General features: G+C 36.6%; 2 protein-coding genes across 3 annotated transcripts; one reads left to right on the top strand and one right to left on the bottom strand.

Moving 5' to 3' along the window:
• Positions 1–12,696: 12,696 nt before the first annotated feature.
• LOC140747123 (dynein axonemal light chain 1) lies at positions 12,697–14,156 on the bottom strand. Its single transcript, XM_073079376.1, has 4 exons — positions 13,883–14,156; positions 13,531–13,642; positions 13,152–13,298; positions 12,697–12,973 (listed from the first exon to the last, which is right to left on the bottom strand). Exons 1-4 carry the CDS (start codon positions 14,035–14,037, stop codon positions 12,824–12,826), a joined length of 564 nt encoding a protein of 187 aa, XP_072935477.1. The 5' UTR covers positions 14,038–14,156; the 3' UTR covers positions 12,697–12,823.
• Positions 14,157–16,839: 2,683 nt separating this feature from the next.
• LOC140746854 (ATP-dependent DNA helicase DDX31) lies at positions 16,840–26,252 on the top strand. Of its 2 annotated transcripts, XM_073078952.1 has the most exons (14): positions 16,840–16,964; positions 17,037–17,575; positions 18,062–18,230; positions 18,447–18,604; positions 18,688–18,967; positions 19,044–19,299; positions 19,438–19,982; positions 20,254–20,433; positions 22,200–22,288; positions 22,785–22,886; positions 23,195–23,304; positions 23,760–23,801; positions 24,817–25,036; positions 26,030–26,252. In XM_073078952.1, exons 1-14 carry the CDS (start codon positions 16,926–16,928, stop codon positions 26,175–26,177), a joined length of 2,877 nt encoding a protein of 958 aa, XP_072935053.1. In that variant the 5' UTR covers positions 16,840–16,925; the 3' UTR covers positions 26,178–26,252. The 2 variants fall into 2 exon arrangements, with proteins under 2 accessions (XP_072935053.1, XP_072935054.1); XM_073078953.1 differs by lacking the exon at positions 23,760–23,801 and having other exon boundaries at positions 23,195–23,346.
• Positions 26,253–27,404: the final 1,152 nt, after the last annotated feature.

Raw genomic sequence — 27,404 nt, forward strand, 5'->3', positions numbered from 1 at the left:
AGGGGTGCCAACGTGTTTTTAAGATGTTCATTTGAATATTTGACTCAATCTGCTAGAATACGTATTATATTCTTGCAACTCGGTATATCTCGGTGTTATAATTGTCGTAATAAGTTTAAGTTAGTAGGTAATTATACTTTCTATAATTTAGATTCTGCTACGAGTAGCTTTGTATCAAATGATGGAAATTTTACGATCCCTCCCATATTCTTTTGACGTAATTTATACTAAGAAACCAAATACCGAATTAAGAACCTATTTACTAATTTATCACTTATATGTTGGACTCTTATAGGTATAATTAAATAATGGTAACATTTATTTTAAATACCAACGTGGGTACCTATATGATATAAATATAATGAAATAACATGCATTCAGGAGCACTTACCCTAACAAAGCAATCTTCCCTAAACAAATTTTCTTGGTACCGCACTCGCTGCTAAGCATATTACCTTAAATTATTAGATAACAAGCTAACAATAAGAGGTATGCTTATCACCCCAAGAGCCTATTACTGTCTGGAGAGTATTCCCGCCCCTTCTTATTTTGATCTACCCTATAAGCAACTTTGTCACATTCAGTATACGTGATCTACACGGACCCGGAAAATAAAAGGGAGATGTGTGCTCGTTACTGCGACAAGGTTGTAAAACCCAACAGTGCCATAATTTCGTACAATGTGTACACAATAGAAACGATTACTCTCCCCCGCGACATGATTTTATTTGTGCAGTTATTGCGTCCTCCAAGAGATATTTAAATTTCATTAGGTTTGTTTTACACTTAATTTGTGAGGGGAACGTCGCATTGTATCGCAGGGGTGGAGTCTCGTTATTGCTTTGAGCTTTCAAACTTGTTTCGTATTCCTGCCCTCCGTATGCATTGGTGATTTGAATTTGAGTAGATAATACATCTGATAACCACCCCACACTGGTTATATTCAAATCTTGATTAAGTAGACGAATTATCATTGAAATTGATTCAAATAACATGTCTATTATGGCTTTTAAATTATACGAAAAGTTTTGAAATGGAAACATGTTCGTATGCTATTATTGTTATAACAATAGACAAATTGGTTACGTAGTATTTTACTATATTTTTACCAAGATTGGGTACAATTTTGTTTATGAAAAATGTAAGTTTAATTAATTTGAAGAATCATTATTACATTACAATCAAAAGTTGTGTTTTAGATAATTGTTGACATTTAAAAAGAGTTCTAACTACATGAATCAACTTTGAAAAAAGGATTTTGATTTTGTTATTTTTCAAACGAAATGTTTGCTTGTTCAAATAGATAGATACAAATTATTAACAGCCCCTGCGTGGTTGTGTGAAATAAGCACAGTTGAAGACTAGAACAGTAAGAGACAAATGAAGTCGGTTAAAGAGAAAATGTCTGTTCAGCCGAGATCAAAACCTTAAATTAATGTTAATATCAAATATAAGTCGGGTTTATATAAAATGTCTAATTCGGCAGGTAGTTTTTGGTTTACCGTAATTTAGCCTGTAGCCGCATCCAGAACGCTCAGTAAGTGGAACATTTCGCAGACGCAGACTCCATTAGCGGTGTTCGCCGGACTGTCACAATCATTTTTCTTTCCCGCCGCCGCTAATTCTCAGCCGCGCTTCAGTGAGCATGTACCGCGATGGATATGTCATGATTCTATAGTAATCCGTCGAAGAATACAGCTGATTGAAATATTTCCACATTTTGAAGGTGGTAGCCTTTATGGTTCGATTCCGGTTGCACCACCGCTACACCTATTTCTGCAGTAGCAACAGCAGTGAACACAAAGTAAACACAGTAGCTCTTAACTGGTGTGTTCCGCTTTGAATGGTGTGGTAAGAGAGACTTCCAAGACGCGTTCCAACCTGGAACTCAGGGGTATTAACGCATCTGTTCCCAACGTTAGATAGGAATCTATTATTGAGGGATGCTTACCATCAGGTGGACTAAATTCTCGTTTGCTACTTCAATATTGTAAAAAATGTTTTAGTTATATTCATAGATGTATTACCTAATCATTAGTTATATTGCACGGAATAGTAAAGGCTGGACTACAATATGTCCGTTTGTTTATTTATTACATCAAATTATACCTATTTAATCGGATCAAAGGATTTATAAGGGATAATTATTATTAATAGTACTTTATTATAATGAATAAAATATAAATATTTATATATCAAAGTTGTCAATAGGTTAAAAACAATAAAAAAATAAGATAGGTATTTTATATCAAGTATCAAGAGGTCCCGGACCATAGTTCGCGCAGGGAGGCTGGTATCGACTTTTATTACTCTGGAGGGGTTGGTCATTAGCGGGATAAAGCGGCTGCCACCTGATAAAGTGCGTTTTGTTGCTCACTTACTATTTCTCTATGCTTCACAATTTTATGTTACTTACCAATTTTACGCGCCCCGACTCGAATTGCGCAGATAGGGTTTTACCGGGAAAAATGTTTCATAGAACAGAAAACGTGTTTCGAGATATAATCATTATTGGTTTGGTGCCTATTGTTAATTACGTCAAAAATAATTAAAAATAAGTTAATTATTACAAACAGGCATAATACTCGCTCGTATGACAATACAATTTGAATGAAATAGGTAAGTACGCAGAAATATTGTGCTAATTATTTTTAATTTTTTTTTGTAATTAATGATACGAAGTATTTTAAACTAATTACATAAAATACGTATAGGTAGGTACACGTCATTTCAGAATACATAATTAATAATCTTAATATGTTCAGAATAATTTACAGCACCTACTCATATCATAATTTCCTCTTACACCTAAGAAATAACTAGAACAGTCTTATAATTAAGTATCTATTCTAGAGTGCTATTGTGCTCTAAATAATGATAAACAATGCGGTGGTAGCGATTATTAACACTTTACCTAGTGCTCCCCGCCGTATGATTGATGAGCTCACCCCACTCGACTAACAATGAGTAATAGAGTGCCACGAACATATGATATTCGTTACGCCAAAACCATTTTGAAACACCTTTACGTACGAGCTTACGAGGACGTAGAGGTGCCTATTAGTTTTGTAATTAATATTAAATAAATTAATGTTTGATGCGTTCATTGCACTTACTTATTTCTAATTTGAAGCTGTTTTGCGTCTTTACCGGCTGATTTACATACTTAGGGAAAACTTTAATATTATAAGAGTAGTCCTACGCTAGTAAACTTTACCACAGTTGCGAGGTGATCAATCGGGTGAAATCTTGTGAATGGGAAACCATAAATTAATTTTGAATTATAAAAACATTTGAGGTTTACAGTGGGAGGCTGCTTATATGATCGAAAATCCATTTTAGCGCCTTAATTTATCAATGCGATTTGTATGTGAACTCTCTGAGGTTGGTTACAGTCACTATGATGATGTTTGTACCAGTCCTACCCATTAATACTTTTTTATTAATTAAGAATTGTCTCTTAACCTATAAGTTGCGAGGTCTAAGGTGAGCTTTGCATTTGTGTGAGTGCACATGGATAGTGTGGGTGTGAAGTCAGATTGCGTCTTTTAATTGATTTAAACCGGTTTATACTGCTTTCTATCTATGTATATAGATTATCTATGTACATACAGAAAATTCTTTATTTATACCAGGCCACAGTATGGCGAGGATGGCTAAGGTGCCTCCCAAAAGGTTTCGACCACATTCCTAATGAGCTCTTTTCAAATAAAGTTCATTTTAAAATTGTGTAAAAGAACGTCATACTTACCAAGAAAGAAGTAAGTATAAGGTAAAATACCTAAGTAAGAGACTACTAAGAACCTATAAGGAGTATAAGATAAATGTATAACGTAGATATTTGGATAAAGTTGTTTTCTTAGTAATATAGTGTGGCGATATGGCATGTTCCACTTCCACCCCGATGTGCCGGCGGGCGCAAAAGGCGGGTCGGGCCAATAAACGCGATTAGACAAACATTTCCTGACGCGGGCCCACTTTTTTCAAAACTTACCGAATAAATCAGATCGGTGGTGCGTCGCAGTTTTCGCATCGTCTTGCCAAATTTATGTACCGATCGGCCCTTTCGTATGGAGATGTAGCCCGCTATTTACATATAAATACCTCGATTATTTGAATTATTCAATCGAGAGGGGGCGGTGCTGACAAATCACTTCCTCAGGAGATGGCACAAGTCGCTAGGATCGAATTAGTTTGATGTGTTCGCGATGTATGGCCTCCCGGATCCCGGGGCCTTAAACGTCTCCAAGGATAACTTATTTATTTGGACTTTATTGGTTGATTTGACTTAGCTTAGCCCTGAAATTTCTTACCTAATACCTAGTTGAATAATCTTATTATTACGTACCATACCATTGAAGTTAAGGGAATTTCAATACGACATGTTAGCATTTAGGTACACAATGCTTTCGGACAAACAACGAAACGACCGAACAATTTATACTTAAACGGCCAATCCTTCGGTTATTTTTCCTACAAAGGGGTGAAACAACAAAACGAATAAACAGCGTAGTATTGGAGCTTTGTGTAGTTTCCCCGCAGTTTTATGTTCTCTCACGTGCCATTTAGTTGGGGAAATAGAAGTTTTTATATGGAAATCGGATGCACTAAACCTCGGAGCCTCTGGCGCGTTCGCCGCCTATTGTAGCGACATAACAGCCTCATAAAACTTTATCATTCGCATGTAGTACTTTCTATATTATCGTGCGTGGAATCTTGACAAAACTCCAGGTGCTTTAAAATAAAGAACTATTTCTAATTATATTACTTTTATGTAGCTTAATTATGCAGAAAATACTTTAAGCCTAAAAGTAAATTTAACTATAACACATAAGTAAACTAAGATAAAGCAATAATAGGTGGTGGCCTTGCCGTGTAACTAAAATATCTTACGAGAGGTGGGAGTCAATCATTCTTGAATAGAGGCCATAGACAGGCCACCATCAGATGGACTGATACCGATGAATGCAAAAAGCTCAATACAGAAGAAAATGGGCCATTTTAAATGGTAGACCAGTGGTATTCATTTTAGTTTACCATGCTGGCTGTCGTTCGAATACAGGGCACTAGGTGATATGTGTAAAACTGCTTGGTTAGTTAGTTGGGTCACAAAGAAGGTATCAATTTATAAGTAATATGCATATGCGCTATAACTTAAGGTACAGTTCAACATAGTTGCCTAACAACTACTAGGGCTCCGTTATCTGCTATCTATCTATCTGTCCATCCGATCGCACCCCGCATTGCAGACCACTGTGCACTCACTCGTGCAGTGTTTCGCGCCGACAACAATCACACTTATGGCTGTGATAAGCATCGGTAATCGCCTAATCCCTTGTTCGGTGCCTTTTTATTTTCACTAATCGCGTTATTGTCTCGTGAGCCGGCATTACTTATGACCAGGGTGGCCAACGGATCTATTTTTCAAGCACATCTGACTTTTCAAGTATTTTTTGCCTGATGATATAAAATTGAACCAAAATGAGATTCATTGTGTAGCTACTGAATTACGTGTCATATAGTGTTGTGTAGGTACATTTAATTAGGACATGCAATTTTTTTTTTTTTAATGTTTGGCATATTAAAAATATTTAGATTAATTTTAATTGTTCCATATTAATGAGAGGGCCATTCCAGCTCAGCCCACACTCCTATGATTTCTATTTGGAGTAATCCTATTTGGAGTTGATTACTGATGTTCATGGGCGGCATTAGTCATTTGCTATGCGCTGGATAGCATTAGGTTCTGTATTTAAAAAAAGATATTCTCTTATTTAAGAGCTTTCTTAATTATAGTAGCTTAATTTAGGAGCCTAGAATTTTCCTTTCTTTCAATTTCCTAACACATTTATCCTACATTCCGTCAAAGCCTGGTAGCCCCACTTACAATAATGTTTGCAGAGTGGAGCGCGCAGCCGTTGCATCAGATAAGGCGTTTGATATGCTAATAGTGGTAGCAAATGTTCGCGTAATGAGCGTGCGACGGTTTAGCGCCCGCGATACGCTGCCCATTGCCGGGGAGCTTTCGATAAGCTAACTTGCCTTTATAAGGACTTTACATTCGAAGATCTTATATTGTACGTGCTTGCCGCGCGGCTCCGCTCGCGTGCACGCTTTTATAAAGCTGTTGCCTTTTTAAATAGAAATATGTGGTGGTATCTAAATTTCTTGTTTTTGGGTATCTACAATTGGGTACTGGTTTTGGTAAAAGGTACCAACATTACCCGTAAAATTACCTGTCTATGGATATCTTGCCAAAATCAGTTCAGCCGACAAACGATATCTTAATAATGTAATTTTTTTTTGGAATCTCTAAGAACAATGTATAAAATGGCGGTTATTTCAAAATGCTTGACATAGAGTCGGGGTATGCAACGATAGCCCAGTGGTTATAAGCTCGGTCTTTCAATCACGAGGTCTGAGATTCGAAATCCGTTTGATGTTTCAAGTTATGTGGGTATTAGGAATTAATCATCACTTGCTTAACCGATGAAGGATAATACCTTGAGGAAATGCACGCCCGAGAATTCTTTAAAAATAGTGCTTAAGGATGTGTGAAGTCTACCAATTCGCACTTAGCGTGATGGAGTATGACTTCTTACTCCGACAAACCCGTGCCTAGCAGTGGAACAGTAATGGGTTCATGGCGTCATATTGATTTTTCGATACTATCAAAAAATAATCTGTAAGCGTGAAATAGAAGCTCTTCGCTAATAACGGCAGCGGTGATAGGGGCGAGTGAAATTCGCGGATTAAGATGTTATCGCGAACCTGACGCTCTCCGGCCGTTTGATCAGTTACCATAATGCGGCGTAATGCGCCCATTGTTCGCGGATACGTTAGTACTTACAACCACATGTCTTCATTACGACAAATTAATGTAGTGTTCAAACCGTTTTATTATTTTTGAACGTACTTAGATATTTCCGATTTTATCAATAAGTGCTTATACAACGCCAAAGAAGTGTTACGGTTATGTAAAATTTCATACCTATTATTTATTAATTTTTTTCACAATCTTCGGATCTTTAAATTAATACGTTTTATCTACTGAAAAATAAAACGATTCGTTGTTGGCGTGCGCCAGCAGCTTTCTATATAAACTTTCCTTTTAATCTTATTGAGTCGCATCGACTATCGATCGTGACCGAATCTCTCCGGCTACTTTTCCACCCTCTCTGTAAAGTAAATCGCATTTACAACGTTTCAACCTCGCTAACATGTTAAAACAGAACTAATGGACATTCGCTTCAGTCTCAGCCCGCAGGAGACGAATAATACAAGTAAAATGGTCCCATCTCCACGCTTCATTAATTTTATTGCCCCGAGGCGCTCCGGCTGAAGTCGGAGCGCCGCTAGCGAAAACACGCCATTATTGTTGCCTGTGACTTAAATTAAATAAACACAAACCATTATACGTAGTCCGGAATGCACACGCTTTTCTTTGTCTCTTCCACAACTGTCACCGTTTGACGCGTAATCCTTTATGTGCTTCGTACAGCGTACATAACTAGACACAACAATGCGTTCGACTAATGTAATGGAGATATTAGCGGGAGCGTAGCGGAATAATTCAGACATGGTTTTTTTGTGTGCGCGCGACACAATAGGATTATTCTCCATTGATCATTGCTTATTATATAAGTAGCTGCGGAGGGTGCGTAACATGAAAACTAAATTTGGTTTATCGGCTATTATGGAAAGTAGGTGTTAATGTTGAAACAGTAATTTATGATATGATCGTGACTACCCCGTTTTGAATCAAGTTTTACGGTTTTCACTCGAACCTAAGTATGATAGCACGCCGTACAGTGTTGTTTGTTAAAGTTTCCAGTTGCAAGCATTGTTTTACAGAAACTTAGCCGACTTGGAAACGTCTTCTCATTGTCAATTAGGCAGTTTAGGAAACTTTGCTCTACGGAGCTGATTCGTAGGGATCTTTATTTTATTTTGTACGAGATTTTATAATTATAATTAATGTCCATTACCTATTTACCCACAAACTGTAAAAACATAATATGTAAACTTATTAATGTGCCCATTCCAAATAATTGTCACAGTTTATATTTTTGAAATAATAAAGAGTGCTACGGTTTCACTACAGGAAACACTTAAAGGCCATCCGAATAAATTTACCTATGGCCAGGGATTCTTACAAAGACAAAAATATATCAAACAAACAAAAGGTAACGAGGGCAAGTGGAAGTTATCTGGCCGTAACCTCTTAAGCCGATCCGCGGGCACAAAGCCCCAACTACTAATGTTTGCTTTACTGCGGCGACAAAGGGCCGGAACTATTGTTTGTTGGAAAGCTTTATTCGCGACCCTCCCGCGACAATAGGTTACCCAACTTAAAAATATATTATCTCACTTGACGTTGGCAACGCGTGAATGTCCTTTTAAGCCGGGGATTGAGGACTGGCGCAAATATTACATTTTTTCTTTACAATGGTAATAATATGTCTACTTGTGTAGTTTGTAGTTGGATTTTAGGTATGGACCAACTGAACAACGGTAGGTCCAGTTGTAAGTAGAACTTTATTCTGCATTTGCATCAATAGTTCCTTTTTACCTTTTTTTTCTACAAATTCTCCTTACTTATACGTATTTATTTTATATATATAAATAATAGATTTATTGTGTAAAAAAAATGGTTAATTTTCTATATTTGTACCTAATTATTAAAATCAACCAATTGACCTCACTAGCTCATAGTCCCTAAAGTTATAAAACACTATGTTGCCCTTTACTAAAAATGACACTCACCATTTAAAAACTAAATTCGAAACAAAAGTTAACAAACGAACTAAGTTTAAAATGTAGAGTTTACAAAGAGTTAAAATATAAACTAAAATTCGCCCGTCGTATCCACATTGCTTCAACATCCGGCCGGGGCGGGGGCGCTGGAGAGTTGAAAATTATCCTTTTCACAAGCGACCTTAAGCATAATAGAGAAAGCACTTAAGCCATTTTCTCCGCCTTTAAGTGTCGTAAGCGCGCCCGTTTGCCTCGACCAGATTCGTGAGCTAGAAAATCAGCTATTACAATCCAGAACGCTAACAGAAACGGCTCGAGCGAGCTTGTTTCAGAAGGGGTCGACTGGGCGGGCGCGTGGGGAGCGCTTCAAACTAATGTGGCCATTGGGCGGCGCTAACAGCAATTAGGCTACATGCGAGCAAATGGATTGTGCATTACCGACGACATGGATTGATTTATTGGCTCGGTGAAGTAACCGACCGATTCCGATCATACATTTAAATCACTAGCGATCAGCTACGACGATATAGCCATTACTGAAATGGATATCGGCGGCGTTTTATTATTAAAACCGATCAGTAGCGTGACCCCGGCTCGAATTACCTGCCAATCACGAACGTACGATTTGAAATGTGCGAAATTATTGATGGCTCATCAAAATCGTACCTAACCGAATATTTTATTGGTAGTCCAGATTGCACGCGGCGATAGTCTTTATTGCTCGCAGGCAACTGAATGCTTAATATTCTTTACCTGAAAGAGTAAAATGGAATGAAGACGTTACGAAACCTATCAATATTAAGTTGCATATATCGTCCACTCTTCAGCTACTCGTCACGCGATTCATTTCTGTAAAAAATAGGTCTTCATTCATGTACCTACAGTATTTCGTTATGACATTATTTGGTAACATACCTAAACTTAGGTTCTTATAACATTCATACATGCAAAATATGTTTCAAATCTCCGAGTTCCATATCATCTTTTTATATTCCTTCACGTAAAAGATCACATCTGTTAGTGGCCGGGCGTCTACGTACCGATCTATGAATAATAAATGTGGCGAGCTGGCCGATTGGGGAAATTGAATTTTATAGTTCGTAACACATTTGACGACAGATGTCACAAAATGACTGCGTGCCGCCGGCTACGTGGAATGTAATCCAAATGTCAAATAGAAATCAAAATTAGGTCGATTGGAGCGTTAATAATTCAATAATGGGTAGTGTGCCTTCCTTATTTGTAGTTAGATGATCATTAATGTTTGTTAGTATGTTTTTATGTCTGTATAACGATCTACGATTAGTTTTTTACTAAGATATTATTTAATAATGATTTAAATGATGGTAGAGCTCTTTAATATTGGCTTGGTGGTTTAACATAATTCTCACACCTATTCATGTCTTACATAGAGGGCTAATGCTGCTGTATTTGCTGTCTAAGACGTGATAAGTTAGATTACCTTTTTCTAAACATTCCATCTTATTCCTCAGGAATAGAAAGGTACCTACCTATGATTTGCTTCAGGTATTCATGATCAATGTAGAGTCGGTTACTGATGTTCATGGACGGTAGATATCATCATCAACCCATTAACGTCCCAATGCTGGGCACGGGTCTCCTCTCATAATGAGAAGGATAAGGCCATAGTCCACCGCGCTGGCCAAGTGCGTATTGATAGACTTCACATACCTTTGAGATATTTTGTTTATAAATCTCTCAGGTATGCAGGTTTCCTCAACGTTTTCCTTCACCGTTTAGCAAGTGATAATTAATTGCTAATACGCACATAACTTTGAAAAATCAGAGGTGAGTGCCTGGGATTTGAACCTCAGACCCCTCGATCGAGAGGACGAGTTTCTTAACCACTAGGCTATCACTGCCACCTGGACGGTAGATATAGAATCTTTAAAATATGTTTTTCTAACAAAACGTCCTACCACTTTCAAAATTAAACAAAATTTTAAAAATTGTGAACCGAGTAGCGTGATAGAACTAGTAAAGGGTGTAGGCGCGGGCTTCGTATGATTAACACAGTTACTTCTGTTTGGGCGGACAATTATCAGTCCATTACGACGAGCACACAACGCGGGTTCCATTTAATAATTGAATACTATTCAAGTGTGACTATCGAACCGCCATTAATATTGTTATTTCGACCGCTACCATTTCCCGTAACGTTCCAAATCAATTAGGAGAAGTAAATCACCTTTTTTAGACAAATACGAATGGAAATGTAGTAGGTATTAACGAGCGTTTGTTTCAGTAGGGATGTACCAAATTATATTTAACTTTTTAAATGTAGGTTCACTAAAATTACGTACAGGTATACCTATTTGGTATGAAAATATATTGTAGGTATACTTCAGGTATAAAAATAATGTTAATATCTGCACTGTATATAATAAACTAAATATAATATTTTTTTTAAGTCGTCTTTCCTTTACTATTTTTAACAACCTCCTGATTTATTTATTGAATTTATTAAAAAACAGATATTGAACATTGCTATTGATATTTTATTCTCCGACTATATTTATAATGTTAGTGTTATACATCTGGTAATAGTTTGCATTTTTTAATAGATGAAGGATATTTTGATCAATTTGTGACGCTCGTTCGTAATTCAATAAAACTCACATCGCTTGTTAAACTTATCTCTACTGTTATCTAAAATCTTCAAAACTCGTGCTCAATAATATCAAATAACAACAATAATTTAATGTTCTGTGGATACATTGTCCTTAATTGACTTCCCCTCGTCCTACCCAGCTTGAGTTAGATAAATTCGCGCTATCCGTTTACATCATTAAATTTTATTAGTGGCAATACAATGATGGAGTCGTGGGGCGAGCGAAGTAGCGAAGAGGAAGGGCCTTTCTACGACTGCCACCCTCTTATTCGTATTTCCTCTTGGCGCGAATTAAGCAGGCTATTAAGTCGCCTTTGAAACGTATGACGAATTGAGACTTCCTAGATAAAGACAGCGAATTATGTATGAAAGATGAATCTCTGCCTTGTCTGCTAGACTACATCGATGTTGATTTTGTCGCATACCGACAATTATATATTTATGAAAAGTTCTGGCATTTTTACCACGATTTTATCTTGACGACATTTATGTTTTATGTATCTGGGTAAAGGTTTCTTTGAACTCTTTTTTTTCTAGTTTAAACGGTCAGACTAATTCAAAATTTTGAACAATTATCAAGAGCCAATGACAACATCGCGATTTTTATTAATTTTGCCCCATTGTCCTCATTTGAGTTTGATTCATAGGGGCATCGACTTCGCCTGAATGTTGCTTGTAATCTTCCCGCCCGCAATCATTATTCGATTAATAGAATTCAATCTTAACGCTGTCACATATAACTTGCGTCAGCTAATAGACAGATGGCGTGCCAGGCGATTATTAGTGTTGCCACAGTCATAATCTGTCATAAATGTCAAGCGAAGCGAGGCGATGCGGCCGAGCTATTATTTTGAATACGTCATTTCAATTCCTATCATAAACGAGTGGACCTTTATCGAGCATTGTTATTAAAATGTCACACATTCATAACTCCTAATACGCATAATACATTTTAAGAAATAATTATGGTTGGAATGAGACGTGGTACCCAGACCTAGAAGATATCGTACGACCAGAGAGGTATCTCCGCCACACCTAGTTTCCTGTTCTTCATCATCATCATCTTAATCCTCAGGAATAGATGCACATGTGTTATCGACTTCTTATTCCTTATATTCTAGAATCCCTAATTTTATGTACTTGAACTTTACAAATATCCATGGGCAGCACTGACTACTTACTGTCAGGTGGCCTGCATGCTTCAATATTATAAAAGTTTGCATAAGTGGGTACAAACATACAATAACTGAATATATAATTGAAGGTTAAGAAAAATAAACTTAAAAAAAGCGTGAAGAAACAAGATGGCAGCTGTTAAACCAATTTTATTAAATAAACCAGTATTGTAATATATGTAACTACTTAATTAATAGATAAATTATATCCAATAGAAGGTAATTTAAATGTAATTCAAATTTTATACAACCTTTGTATTTATTCACCCTCTCTAAGGATTGGTATGCCATCAAGCTTAGTAATCTGTTGCAGGCGGTTTGAAGCTTGTGTACGCCACGTCTCCACGTCAGGCTGATTCTCGCAAATGGGGTTTCCGATAAAAACCAAGTCTCTCAACGCTGGACATTCCTAAAATTAATAAAAATAAATTAAAAAAAAGGCTAAGTATTTTGTTTTCCAGTAATACCTACATTGTGTTAGAAAGCGTATCTTCTTAGGTACCTATATAAATGATGGTACCCGAAAAACATTATTTTAACGTTAGTCATGTTATAATTTACCAAATCTTAAAAGTTTTCTTATTTACCTGTAACCTGTTGAATTCTACCCACTCCTTGACCATGTTGTTGGACATGTAAAGAACACGTAAATTTTTAAGTGCTCCGATGCCCTTTAGTTTGTCTATAGGGTTATAACTGATCCACAACTCTTCTAGGGTATCTGCGACTGTTTCCTAATAATATTCATTAATTAGAATTGACACATTTTAATATATAGCGCGGTTTTTATTACTTTTTGCCTATATTTCGACCCAGCGCAGATCCTGGTTACGGCGGAACTGACCGCCGTGATCCGTGCAACTGGGTCGAAATATCGGCATGAAATAAATTAAAAACCGTGTGTCATGGGTTTCATTCAAATTAGAAATATTATCGTAATCGTATTATAACGTAGGTATAACTTACGATTCCTGCCACAGACTTTATATAGTTCCTTCCAAGCGACAAAATTTTAATGCTTCGCATCCCGGCGATTCCTGCTATTTTGTCGATCATATTCGACGAAAGACTTAATTTTCTGTAACATAATAACATTATATTGTATTATTTACACTTTTTTAATTAAAATATTATGTCAGTATTTGAGTTTGGTTTCTTCATATAATCGTCATTTTTTGTTTCACTTCTATTTTCTACTGGTGATATTGGAAATCTTTTGCAGTCTATACCTATTGCAGCTACGGTTTGTCTTAAATATAGCGATTAAATTGAACATAGGCCTGTAATAAGTACACAAAACAATATTTAAATATCTTACTCGCAATTAACGAGCGTGGATAGAGCTCCATCCATTTTCTCTATCGGTGGCCATTGAAACTGCAGCTCTATAACTTTTGCATCTGCTGCCTCTTCTCCTTTCTGCTTCTCCCACCGAGCGATGGCTTCCTTGCAAGTTGTTGGTTTTAATGCCATTGTCGACGCAAAGAAAACTTTAAATAAGGTAATTTATTTATAAGTGTATTTTTTATATTTTTTATTTCTATTAGGTATGTTTATGATTCGTCTTATGACAATGTCATCATAATTATGACAATAATAAAATTGATAATGACTAAAATAAAAAAGCTAGCTAAAAATACAATGTAGTGTACATACCTAGTCAAAATAAAAAATTGAAGGTGTTAGAACTCCCTGTGGTACGACTCTGGCGGCACCACTGCCACACCTATTTCTGGCTAATGTTAAGCGCTGCTGTGTTCTGGTTTGAAGGGTGTGATAAGGGAGGCATACTTTTTGAGGCATTCCAGCCCAATCCTCAGCAGTAGCTGCGCATCTGTGGTCGACCTCAGGTAGGAGTCTAAATTTACCTACGGTTCATTACAGATGCCCATGGGCGGCATTTGCCGCTTACCATCATGTAGACTTCATGCTCGTATGCTACTCCTTTATTACATAAAAAAATATTGTGTACCTAATTTACGACAATATAATATGAAAGAAAGAAATGTAGAAACTTTTTTGTATTACTCGCATGATACAGCCACACTTGTACCAACAGTACCAACACACCTATTCTACGAGTATGTTTAGCAATCGCAAAAAGCGAATCCGTTTTCGGTGCTTGCATAGCCACGGTGTCGGGGCGAGGGTCGTGCCGGTTGGCCGGCGGTAATCACGTCGCGCCCTCACACCTCCCCCGGGTAGTGTTGCCAGGTTAACAGGACAAAACCCGGACTCCCCATCATATTGGATCCAATTTTTAGATATAGAAAACATAGAAAAAAAAGTAAAACGATTATCGATCATATATAAGGGGGCGTTCAAGTATTACGTAACGCAATTTGGGAGGGAGGGGTGGTCTTGTAAAACGTTACGATGCGTTACAGGGGCGGGAGGAGGTCTTTCTTAATACACGTTACGTAACATTTTTTAATAAAAAAATAGAGAATTAAAACTCCTAAATTGGCAACCCTTTTCATTTACGTTTTAAGGGGAATCCTTTGAATGAGTGGGTTCAGCCGAACTGAGTGCCGAGTATTCTGAGTTAGACTAAGTATAGTACAGTATAGCAGTATATATGCTTTGACTATACTTAAACTAACTTAAAGAATACTCAGGACACCTAGTTCGGCTGAACACTTTTTAGCGAGTTTAGGGTAAAAATTGACACTTGAGTGTTACGTAACGTTTAGAGAGGGGGAGGGGGGGGGTATAGAAAAACGTTACGGTGCGTTACAAGGGGGGGAGGGGGGGTCAAAAATCTTCAAAAATTGCGTTACGTAATACTTGAACGGCCCCTAACGGCAATTCATACTTTTGAATGAAAACTTTAAATAATCTTCTTATTACATTCTTTATTAGCATTATTTTGTTTTACCAAAATAGGAGTAAAAATAAAGCGAACGTTTTCAAATATTACTTTGAAGCTACACATTCAAAAAAATAACTTTGCTTCAAATTTTAAAAATTCATAACATAAACCAAAAATTCAATCAAAAATATTTTTCTTTTGGCTACTTTATTAAGTACGTTCTCGTGTAAGTAGCACATGTATTTAAGAGGAATAAAGATTAAATTGAAACATGTCCCTCTTGAGCCGGACGCATGGTGAACCTACCCCAGCGATCCCTTCCCTGTCCAATGTGTTTGCTCGCTGAATTTCAAGTGCAGGGATTCTGCGGCTTCTTTAGTTTTCAAGCGTCATGAGATTTAACGTCGACTGGCGAGATGTTCATCCATATTGTTGCTTGTTGACTTTTCAGAAATAGGTACAAGAGCACTGCCGATTGCCTTTTTTTTAGAAAAATTGAAATGTAGCCGACTCTACTCCTATATAGCACTATATTCGTAAACAGTACGAAAGTATATAAGCGAAAATAATACTCCTATTGCACATAATATCATATATCTAGTACTATATAGTTACCTACATAGGTACATAATAATAGATTAAAAAACTTTGGAACTCTCATATAGTCTTAAAATTATATTTACTACCATAAACGTACACAACACGCACGAAACTAAGTATTCATCTATATAAAATGTGTAAGTATTTTCTGCGACTTTTTTCCTGTTTCCGTAGCGATAAATTTCTTCTTTAGTTCTTAAATGATCCCATTCATAACCAATAGAGGGCTCAAAATATATAAACATGGGTTTTGGGATTACAAATATTTATTCCACCCCATAGGCGCCATAAAGCAATGTTTTGTCGACACGTGGCGGCACGTGGTCTCGCTGAAATTCGCATCCGCGACGCGTGCCCACTAATCTACTGCTCAACTGCGCTGTAAAAGGGATTCTGTGCAAATAAAAGATCAAAAGTTAGTAAAGAAACATAACTAAAAGAAATATGTAGCTATTAAGAAAATTGAAAAAGACCTACCTACTTAATATTTTTTAGTTTCTCTTTAATTTTTCTTAATCTTAATTTATATAAAGCTCTTTATTTTACTTTTACTATGAACCGAAATTAATTTAATAAAAGCGGCAATGAGTTTGGAAGTAACTTTGGCTACGTATACACAATGTAATTAAGGTTATTATAATTATTAAAAAAATGTATGACATCACTTACCAACAGTTACTTTATTAGCTTTTAGCATTTTGAAATATTTTTATACGTATATGCACGATTTTTTTCTTATTACTTTCGAATAACTTTAACTGAAGAAATTGAACTGAATATTAACATATTTGGCTGACAACTTTGTATGCCAAGCTGTAAAACTTAAATTAAAAAGAAAGAATAAACCAAAACAGTTTGCTGTCAATATTGTCAACATCGTTTGACTTTGACACATAACAACATGTGAATAACCTAAAATTTTAGAGGTTTAGTAAATATTGTGCATAATATGGATGAATTACAATTGAATATCACTGTTGGTAAAAAGGTATGTATTGTAAAACGTACACTTTCGAATTCCGTTTAAATATGTTTCATATAACGCATGCCTTGTTTTTAGAATAATAAAAAAGTTGGAGCATCTCAGAATGTAAAAAATGCAGAGGGCTATAAGTTTGCAAGTAAACCCAACTTTGGGGGGAAGATAATTGCAAGGAAAAGGCCTCAAAATGCGGGAAAAATCACCTTTAATGAGCGAAAGTCAGAGGAGCCCCAGAAGAAGGTTCCAAAGCTGTCTAATACTCAACCAACAAAGTCGGACGATTTGGCATCGAAATTACGAGACCTTAGTGAAAATAAGGGGAAATTCCAAGGCAAGGATTATCAGCAACTCAGCGATGAGTTACAAGTGAAACAAAAACCAAGAAGTGGAGCGTGGATATCTTCTTTATTCAAAAATAACCCCGAGGTGCCTCGCATTGGGCAGAGAGCGGTAAAACCTGTTGTAGAGAAGGTGTTTGCTGGCAAGACCTTCGCAGACTTGAACATACATCCACACAGTGTCGCTAACTTACAGCAAAACTTAAACTTGACTGAACTGATGACAGTGCAACAAAAAGCCATTCCAGTTATTCTGCAGGGTCGAGATGTTTTGATCAGGTAAGTTTTAAACTGTTCTTTTTACCTTTCATGTACTCTATGCTAACTAGGCTTTTTGAGGATTATTTTTATACAGTAACTTTTACTAATTTATGTAATATTTGTATATGAAGCACAATATTTATGTTTGCTTATTTATATAGGACTGCTTATTGTCATGTCCGAGATATAACATTTTGTGTAATACAGATAATATTGTTCACTTAAGTGTTTATTACCATATCGGATGCATCTTACATCATAAATAGCAGACATGTAAAGAGTTGATAATAATAACAGTACTCACTTAGAGTCCAATTATTGAAGAATATTATTTGGATAAAATATTATCATACAACTTAATTTTAAATTTTAAAACTAATTGTGGTGTTGAAATAAAGAACTGAACTACACATAGGATGGTTTAGTGTTTGTTTCGTGGTATAGAACTCTCCATAAGTGAATTCTTCTTGCATATAGCCAATTATATTATTATTCCTTATACAGGTCACAAACAGGTTCAGGTAAAACATTAGCTTATGCTCTACCGGCTATTGAAGCTCTTCAGGCTATACGACCCAAAGTTAATAGACATGACGGTATAAGCGTTGTGGTTGTGGTGCCCACTAGAGAATTAGCCGTCCAAACATACGAGTTGTTTGTGAAACTTACTAAGGTAATATACAAGAACATTATTAAGTCACATTTGTTATGGAGGCTATTATTATCTATTGTTTCATTAAATGTATTTTTTATTGTATTCCACAATAAAATTAATATATTAGCATTATTATAGATACCATGAATTTTATAATTATTTTCTTTGTAAAGTTACATTACAAAAAAGGGATATTACAAAGGCTGTTTTATAAAACGTTAAATCAATTTCCAGCCGTTTATTTGGATAGTGCCTGGGTTGCTCAGCGGTGGACAGAAAAGAAAAGCTGAAAAGGCAAGATTAAGAAAGGGCCTTAGTGTACTAGTTGGGACACCTGGTAGAATAAATGACCATCTAAGACATACACATTCCTTAAATTTCGCCAAAACTGGGTATGATTAATGTCATATTTTTTAAATAGATAAGGTAAATTTTGTTAGTGAAGTTGCATTAACTTTGAAATTGTACTTTTTAGCATCTTAATACTTGATGAGGCAGATCGTCTGTTAGATATGGGGTATGAGAAAGATGTAGCAGCTATAGTAAAAGCCATTGAAGATCATAAGAAAGCTGCTACATATGATCCCATGGCTCTTGTGAAACAAACAATGCCAAAAAAACTTATCAATGATGATGAAACAGAGAGTCCAGAAAATAAGGATGAAAATGAAGTAATTAGTAACAAACATCCATTGACAGAAGTGCTACTTTCGAAGGAAAGGCAAACTATTTTATTATCAGCAACTCTTACAAAGGTATTGTATCTTTTATCGACCATTGAGTTGTAGCAACTTTTCAAATAATTAATAACTTTTTATTATTCTTATTTAGGCTGTTGAGAATTTAGCAGGTATTACTATGAAGGAACCGGTGTTTGTAGATACTGCTGAAGGTAAAGCAGTTGTAGCGGATTCTTTAAAACCCAAAGAGGATTTAAAACATATCGAAGATAATTCCCAACGAGAAGATAAATTAAACAAACTAAAAGCTAAAGATTCTGTTAAAAAAGCGGAAGAAGACACTGCAGCCGATTCGAAAATCAATAATGATAAAAGTGACGTCGATGTCGCTGTAGAGTCCAAGAGAGGTTAGTTTTTACAAAGTAATGGTTTATCATTAATTAAAATAGTTAACACAGATATTTCTGAAATCTGTGCATAAAACAGACATTAATGTATTGTCAGACAATTGTATAATGAATAATAACATTTATCATATTTCATAGGACTAAAGGCTTTCAATGGCTCCATGCATCAAGATTTGTTCAGTAGCAGTACTGATAAAATGGTTAATAATGACAAAAATAATAGTAAGAAGCAAAGTAATAAACAGAAACAAGTAACGCGTAAAGAAGATAGTGATAGTGACTCTGATTATGAATATTTCAAAGTGCAAAAAGAGTTGGAAGCGAAAAAGTCAGCTGAGGATGAAATAAAAGAGGATACTGAAGTTGTGACGTCATTAAATACTAGCAATATATTTGTGGAAGCAGTGCAAACAGCAATCAAAGAAGATGAGTTAGTTCTGCCAGCAACAGTCAACCAAACATTCCTTATAGTGCCAATGAAATTAAGACTAGTCACATTATGTTCGCTTATAGTAGAGCACTGCGTTTTGAACAAGAAAGGGGGCAAAATGATTGTATTCATGGCCACATTAGAAATGGTTGACTATCACTCTGAGTTATTAGAAACTGTTCTAACGGGGAAGGATGATAAGAAGAAAGACCCGTCAAAGAAAATTAAAAATAAAAAGAAAAAGGATAAAGATGTAGGTATTGATATTTTGAGATGAAAGCAGATTCTTATAAATAAATGATTATTTTGTCCATCTTGTAAGGTCTTATTGGAACCAATAATATCATCAACTGTATTTCTTATTATTATATTAACTGTAGTGAGAATAGAGTTAGATGGATTTTGGAATTATATTATAATCTGTAGGTGTAAACTAGTGTATAAAAAGTCAAATTGGAATACAACTTTCGTATTTTGAGAAATTTTGAGAAAAATAACGTTAATTCATCAAATATTTTTTTAAGGATGGTTCCGATTCGTCTGAAGAATCGGAATATGAAATGGATTATACGGTACCCGATGAAGGGAGTTTAGTGCCACTAGACATAGATGTGTTCAGTCTCCATGGTTCGATGCCACACGAGAGGCGGATGGAAGTTTTCAAACAGTTCAGGCAAGCAAAGCGTGGCTTGCTAATTTGTACGGTGAGTAAAATTATCCATATTATATCTAAAGTAATTATACATACATAGGTGAGTAAAATTATCCATATTAAATCTACAGTAATTATACATACACAACAAAACTATATTTATACAAGGAGTTCATTTATGCTAATAACAATGATAATGAAGAGATAGAGTGTGTGGTTTCGTAAGATGAAATTTTAGATAACTGTTTACTATTAGGGTGATAGACACGCGTACTAATCATCAACAACTCGGCTATTATTTTTAAAATATAACTTTCTCTTTAGGGTTATTAATTTTGAAAGACAGACAGTTTATTTTTCTATTTCTATCTTTAACTCTCCCGTTAAAAGATACTGCAAACACGTAAAGAAGATAGATGCGAAAGGAGATAAAAGTATAAGATTATCTTCTAAAAATTATTCTAACTTATGTATTTCATTTGTGGTATCCGTAACAGAATTCGTAATGAAACAAAATAACATCAATGCTACGTAATTATTGTGCAACTGTTTTAATTGATCAAAATCTAGATATTGTAGCAAAATTTGGTTGTAAGTAATTTATTTTTACTTAAAAACATCTTGTACGGTTTATGATACTTAAGTTGTTTGTTTATTTTTTGGATTTGTGGCATTTTCCACATCACTTAACATATTCTGTGTATACTTTTTTCATTGCGTTTAAGAGGCCGTATGAGAGTGCTACGTGCAGGTGGGTTTTGCGATGTTCGAGATTCGTTCCCTTGCAAGTTTTTGATCTTTTAGCTTTGTGGTTAACGTTGGTTGAGTGAATGTTTATGTTTTAATGGGATATCAATATCGGGTGTTGTTTTAATAAGTTTGTAATATGATATTCTAAGTGTTGCTTTTTGCTGAGTGATTTAAATAGGTCGCGGATGACAGCGGTAGGCAAAATCGCGTTTATATTATTGGTATTCTATTCCCAATTTTTTAATAAAAAGTATTTAGCTATACGAATGTGAAATAATTAAAAATTTTCTTTAGTTTTCCTGTGCAAGATTGAGTACATGAATAAATATGTATACAGATATTAGCAATTACAATATGAACAATATACTCTACTATTCTAAGCGTCAAATGATAACCCAAAAATGCTATTGACCTGACTCTTTTTGTCCCCGAATATTAAATACTTGTTGTTTATAGAGCGACGTAACTGTCGAAACGTTCTTTACATCGGAGGTAATCATCCCACAATAGCGAGTTTATATCGTGTCCAATCTCGCTAGCAGCGGGGCGCCGCCGCCGTTCAAAGCAAGCGCATTACGCATTACAAAGCTCCTGTTCTACACTTTATTTCATCATAATTATCTCACTAATTTCAAATCTATCTATCTATTTTAGATACAATAAAACTATAATGGAATTAAATTTGTTTTGTTAAAAAGTAATTGAGGTTTTCTGAGGTTACTTTTCTTTGTTGGTTATCGGCGATCTGTGTGGTGTTTAGGTCATCTTCCCGGTCTGTTACGGTTCCTGGTTCGGATACAGAGGATCATAGTGCTATGTGTATAACAATAATTCTGGTGGATACACATCTTAGAAGGCATTCTATAAACAAAATAAGCTCTGGCCTTGACTAAAAACTTAGAGGATCGCAAACAGCCCAAGTCTTCGACAAGTTTACAGCTGTCTATCAGAATTAGTTAATTCTGATTTTATTTTCATGATAGAAGTAGCGACTTCCACAGCTAACGTGAGAAGGGCGAAACTCGCTTTGCCGTTTAAATTATCAATATCAGTATTACTTTGTTGTAGGATGTAGCTGCGAGGGGTCTGGATGTGCCCCGAGTAGACTTGGTATTGCAATATTGCGCTCCCGCATCAGTCACGGACTATGTACACAGGTAGGTGCAAAGAGTATGTAAACTATTGCTTATTGTTTTTATAAAGGAAATATTATTACATAGTTTTGTTTTCATTTAACTTACCTATTGGGAATTAAAGTGGGAGGAAGTAAACATTTGTTTTAAAACTGTTTTATAACTTTTGTATATTGCAATTCAATATAATTGAAGTGGACGGTAAAATTTTACGCTCTTTTTAATTTCAAGGAGTTTTTTTTACGTATACATTTTAGGGGCTGAGACGTCCCTATATTACTTACCACAAATGTTTCAAAAATACAGGCATACGGATATGTGTTATTCAGGTACTGTCCCCTGGAGAGAAAATTTCGTAGACTAACTGACGGTTTTAGAATGACTGCTGTTGGTACCTAGACTAACCGACCGTTTTAGACTAACTGCTGTTAAGTGCTGCTTAACAAAGTTATAGCTACGGCTATGGGTATAGTTTTGAAGTGGAAAATATCTAAATTGGTAATGTTTTTCCGTGATAAAGGGTGGGTCGTACGGGCCGCGCGGCTCAGGTGGGTGCGGCCGTGCTGTTCCTGCTGCCCAGCGAGGCTGAGTTCGTGCGACACCTGGAACAGAAGCGAATCAGGTACTTTTTAAGTGTCTCTATCACATACCCTACAGACACAAACTCAGCAATATTTTTGATTTTACCGTTTCTGTATCTTATGTAGTACCATGAATATTTTTATTTTTTGACGATAAATTTCAGAAACTAGCCGAATTTTATTTTCTTTGCTGATTTGGATTAAACTGCCGCTTTTGAAGCCTTACCAATACTGTAGCTACGCCCATGCCTAATTCTAACTCATTGTATATTTCATTAGACAGAATATTTCTATGTTTCTACCATATTATATGGTACTTCCTATCTATATTTTTTTAAATTTCCACCAGGTTACGTCAATCGGACGAATCTCGCGCGCTAGAGCCGTTGCGTACAGTGTCACCGGCGGCGGCGTCTCCGCAGCGCGCCGCCATCGCCGTGCAGGCGCGGCTCGAGCATGTCGCGCACAGCTCAAGAGACTGGCTCGCCAGGGCTAGCAGAGGTACCCATCATCGACGCTTTAGAATTACAGGACGTACTGTAGTGTCACTCTCATTACCTATAGGAGGACGAAAAACTCAGGTCTGACCTCAGGAACTCTTGGACACCAGTACACTTAATGTGAGTTTGCAAATCATAATTGAACTATCGAACTAATAAATCAATAATTTGTCATAAAAGTCTCGAGTAAATTAAATAGTCAAATTTTAGTAAGAAAGTAAGCATTGGGATTGCTGCCCTAAAATGTGGGAAAATTTCACTTCCAAAATTTACTAGCTAAAATAGAAGAAACTGACATTAGGGTACAGGTTATGTTAGCGAAATCTCGCGCGCTGGAACTATTACGTACAGTGGCACCGGCCGCGGCGTCTCCGCAGCGCGCCGCTATTGCCGTGCAGACGCGGCTCGAACATATAGCCCACAGCTCACGGGACTGGCTCGCCAGGGCTAGCAGAGGTAACACTATCACCTCTTACAGGACTGTAGGATGAACTCGGATCTGACATTAAAAGTACATCGGTACCACTGGAAATTTAGGGCAGTCAAACGAGTAGCAGACATCTCGAGCTAGGGTTAGCAGCGGTAAGTTTATCATCAATTTAGAATTACAGGACCTTTTGACGCGGGTTTGACCTTACAACCTCTTCGAAATCGTTTAATTCAAGATACGACAGTCGGAAACGGTGCGCAAGTAATGTACAGCTTGCGCCAAAGGCGTGCCTGAGCTAGCTGTAATACTCGCTCTATACCTATCTGATTATACCATCACCACTTGCATGGTTTTAGGATGAACTCCGGCCTGGCCTTAGGAGTCATTCAATAAGTACGCTAGATCACTCCCGCGAAAGCTTCTCGGGTTTCTAAAATAATGATTTTAGTCTTTTTGATGAGGCCTAATTCTGCAGAAAAAATGGTGGTTTGGTATCACCAACTGGTGTTGGTGAGCGGAAAGTACCACGAGAGGTAACTTTTAATACAACATGAATATACTCTTGCAAATTTTCAACCTTAATATTAAACGTCTTATTAGTTTTAGTTTAAGTCGTAGGAATCTTACGAGTCTTATAAGTCTTATGGGTTGTTGTATAATTTCATCATCATCATCATCATCATCATCATCATCATCAACAACCCATTACTGTCCCACTGCTGGGCACGGGTCTCCTCTCATTATGAGAAGGATTAGGCCGTAGTCCACCGCGCTGGCCAAGTGCGTATTGGTAGACTTCACATACCTTTGAGATTTTTTTTATAAATCTCTCAGATATGCAGGTCTTCCTCACGATGTTTCCCTTCACCGTTTAGCAAGTGATAATTAATTTCTAATACGCACATAACTTTGAAAAATCTGAGATGCGTGCCTGGGATTTGAACCTCGGACCCCTCGATCGAGAGACCGAGTTTCTTAACCACTAGGCTATCACTGCTTTGCTTTGTTGTATAAAGCTTTGGTTAAACTCATTTGTTTTAGCATACACATCTTGGGTGCGGTTCTATTCGGGGTATCCTCGCGAGGTCCGCATGTGGCTGGACGCGCGTCAACTGCACCTGGGCCACGCGGCCAAGGCCTTCGCCCTGCGCGACACGCCCGGCGCACTGGCCAAGAGGGCGAAGTCCGACCCCAATCTGAAGAAGGAGAAGCCGACGAACAGGCTGACGTTGCGAGACGAGGAGGAGAAGAAGAGGCCAGGGTGAGTTGGTTTTTGATGTGGTGTTTTAAACTCCAACTCAAAAGGAGGGAGTTTTTAATTGGTTTTTGTTTTTGTGATTGTGATTACATCTTGACACAAAAGGAGGGATGTTATAAATTCAAAATGTATTTCTGTAAGCAGTGGTAGCCTTATTATTGAAACTCGGTCCTTCAATGAGGAGGTTTAAGGTTTAAACCCCAGGCCTCACACAAACATACGTATGGAAAACACACTCACACAAAGATACAACTGATTACTGTCAAACGCGCTGGCCAGATGCTAATTTGTAGACTTCACATACCTTTTAAAACATACATATTTTTTTATTCTTTTTAAGATTTCTCAGGTATGCAAGTTTCCTTACGATGTTTTCGTTCACTTTTTAAGCAAGTGACTATTAATTTCTAATACGCACATAACTTTGAAAAATCAGAGATGCGTGCCTGGGATTTGAATTTCGGACAACCTTCGATCAAGAGGTCGAGTTTCTTAACCACTAGGCTAACATTGCTTAAAATATTATATACTTTGACAAAGAAATGAGATGGATCTATTCATGGTTCAACTCCAGTAGCACGCTACCTATTTCTGCTTAATCTCACAGCAGTGTCAGCGCTACTGTGTCATTAGGAGTGGTAATGCATCAATGACCACCTCAGATAGCGTTTCAATCCTATTTGGCGTTGATTACAGATTTCTACAGGCGGCAGTGGCCACTTACCATCATATGACATGAATACTTCTTCTACCTAAAATAAATTATTTTTATGTCGTTTGATATTATTTTTAACCGACTTAAAAAAGGTGGTCCTGTATTCGAAAGCAATGTATGTATGTATGTATGTACGTATGTAAGTTTGTCTATCAGCGATTTTCTCAAAAACTACAGATCCAATTTGGATGAAGTTTTGGTTATTTAATAATGTGTTTATTGCAGGTACAAACCGACAGCTTGTTATGCCTTCTTAAAAAAAATTGTTTTGATTTTAACAGGTTTCCAAAAGTGAAAATCGGTGCATTTGGAGGCAGAGTAGTAAACAAACAGAGCTCCATGCACACGGCCAGCGAGTTCGACAGCGGCTTACCCCCAGTAGACACTTACAACAGGGACATGAGGAACAAAAAGAAGAAAACTAAGTGATCAGTGCAGTTAATTGACTTTATATCATTATGACGTCTCATTCTTATTTGTAAATAAAACTTTTTGTCTACTGAATCTGAAGTCTCATTAATTTAAAGCATCGTCATTTGAAAAAGGTGGGTTACGAAAGATGGATCATGCCCAAAAATTCTAATCGTTGCACGAATCGAGATAATGGACGCGCAGCCGATGGCTGGCTACCGTTTTCATATTTCTGACTCACGAGTGACTCGAATGAAAAATGACTTTAAACCATTACCGTGGCCCGTCCGGCCTTTTGATATTTAAATTTTTTTCAAGCGGCCATCATTACGACGGGATGATTTGCGAATTCGGCCCCCGTTCGCGGTTTTTGTGAGGCTGAACGACTTTTTTGTCGCTCTCATTTACGATGTTTTTATTGCTGCATAATGACAAATTAAAAGAGTATTGTGCGGCGCTTTCATGCTGTAATCTCCGGCCTTTTCAAGGTTGAAGAGCTTTCTCCGAGGCGACACTTTTGAATGACTTAATCGTGACGAGAATGAGTTTGTTACTTTGTGGAAATAAAAAGAAATGAATAGGTTCATTTACTTTGTCAAAATACATGGTTTAATATTCAGTAACTAAGTTTATTCAGGCACATAGTTCTCTTATTATTTATCTGCCATTCGTAGTTTATTTTTTCCGCAACTGAGGGGTAGGTGGGGGGATAGGTAGTTAGGTACTCTATAACGTTGATAACGTTCTACGTACTGTTAAAATGTAATTATTAACTAACTCTATGCTAAAGTAAGACTATAATCCCACGTGCATAAAATCAAAAGAATTTCTTTTTGTTTTCCACAATATTGTGTTAATATACCACCCAACATTTAAAATACATAAAATACATACCTGCTAACGCGTATTCGCATAGCGTTACTCTCTTTTTACACCATAATATCTGTTTTGCTTAACGATATTTGCATCTGTTAGCTGTTGGTTGTTAACAGTTTATACATAACAAGTCGGTAACAATGGAACATTGTTGTTTTTGTATTAAGCATAGTTGTGTGGCGTGGCTTCGCGCATCATTAACCGGCACATTTGCATGCCGTTCGGCGCCAAACCTCGTGAAAAGGCCTTTTCATTACCATCAGTTATACTGAAAAATCGTTCTGTCAGATATCGGCTATATGAAACGATGTCGCTATGTTATTTAAATTTGATTCACGCCTCGCTAGCTATGCGCTAAATAAAATAATA

This window comes from Epargyreus clarus, unplaced genomic scaffold (genome assembly GCF_041222505.1).
Source record: "Epargyreus clarus isolate Ecla_fem2 unplaced genomic scaffold, WU_Ecla_fem_2.2 ptg000014l, whole genome shotgun sequence".
NCBI lineage: Eukaryota > Metazoa > Arthropoda > Insecta > Lepidoptera > Hesperiidae > Epargyreus > Epargyreus clarus.

Bases quoted from the DNA above. Each gene is read 5' to 3' on its own strand.
- LOC140747123 (XM_073079376.1), bottom strand. From the start codon at position 14,037: ATGGCATTAAAACCAACAACTTGCAAGGAAGCCATCGCTCGGTGGGAG. The intron at 13,299-13,530 runs GTAAGTTATACC...GAATATTATTAG, and splicing joins TAAAGTCTGTGGCAGGAATC to GAAACAGTCGCAGATACCCT. The intron at 12,974-13,151 runs GTAAATAAGAAA...TATTAATTTTAG, and splicing joins TAGAATTCAACAGGTTACAG to GAATGTCCAGCGTTGAGAGA.
- LOC140746854 (XM_073078953.1), top strand. From the start codon at position 16,926: ATGGATGAATTACAATTGAATATCACTGTTGGTAAAAAG. The intron at 22,887-23,194 runs GTACTTTTTAAG...AATTTCCACCAG, and splicing joins CTGGAACAGAAGCGAATCAG to GTTACGTCAATCGGACGAAT. The intron at 23,347-24,816 runs GTACCCATCATC...CATTTGTTTTAG, and splicing joins GCTCGCCAGGGCTAGCAGAG to CATACACATCTTGGGTGCGG.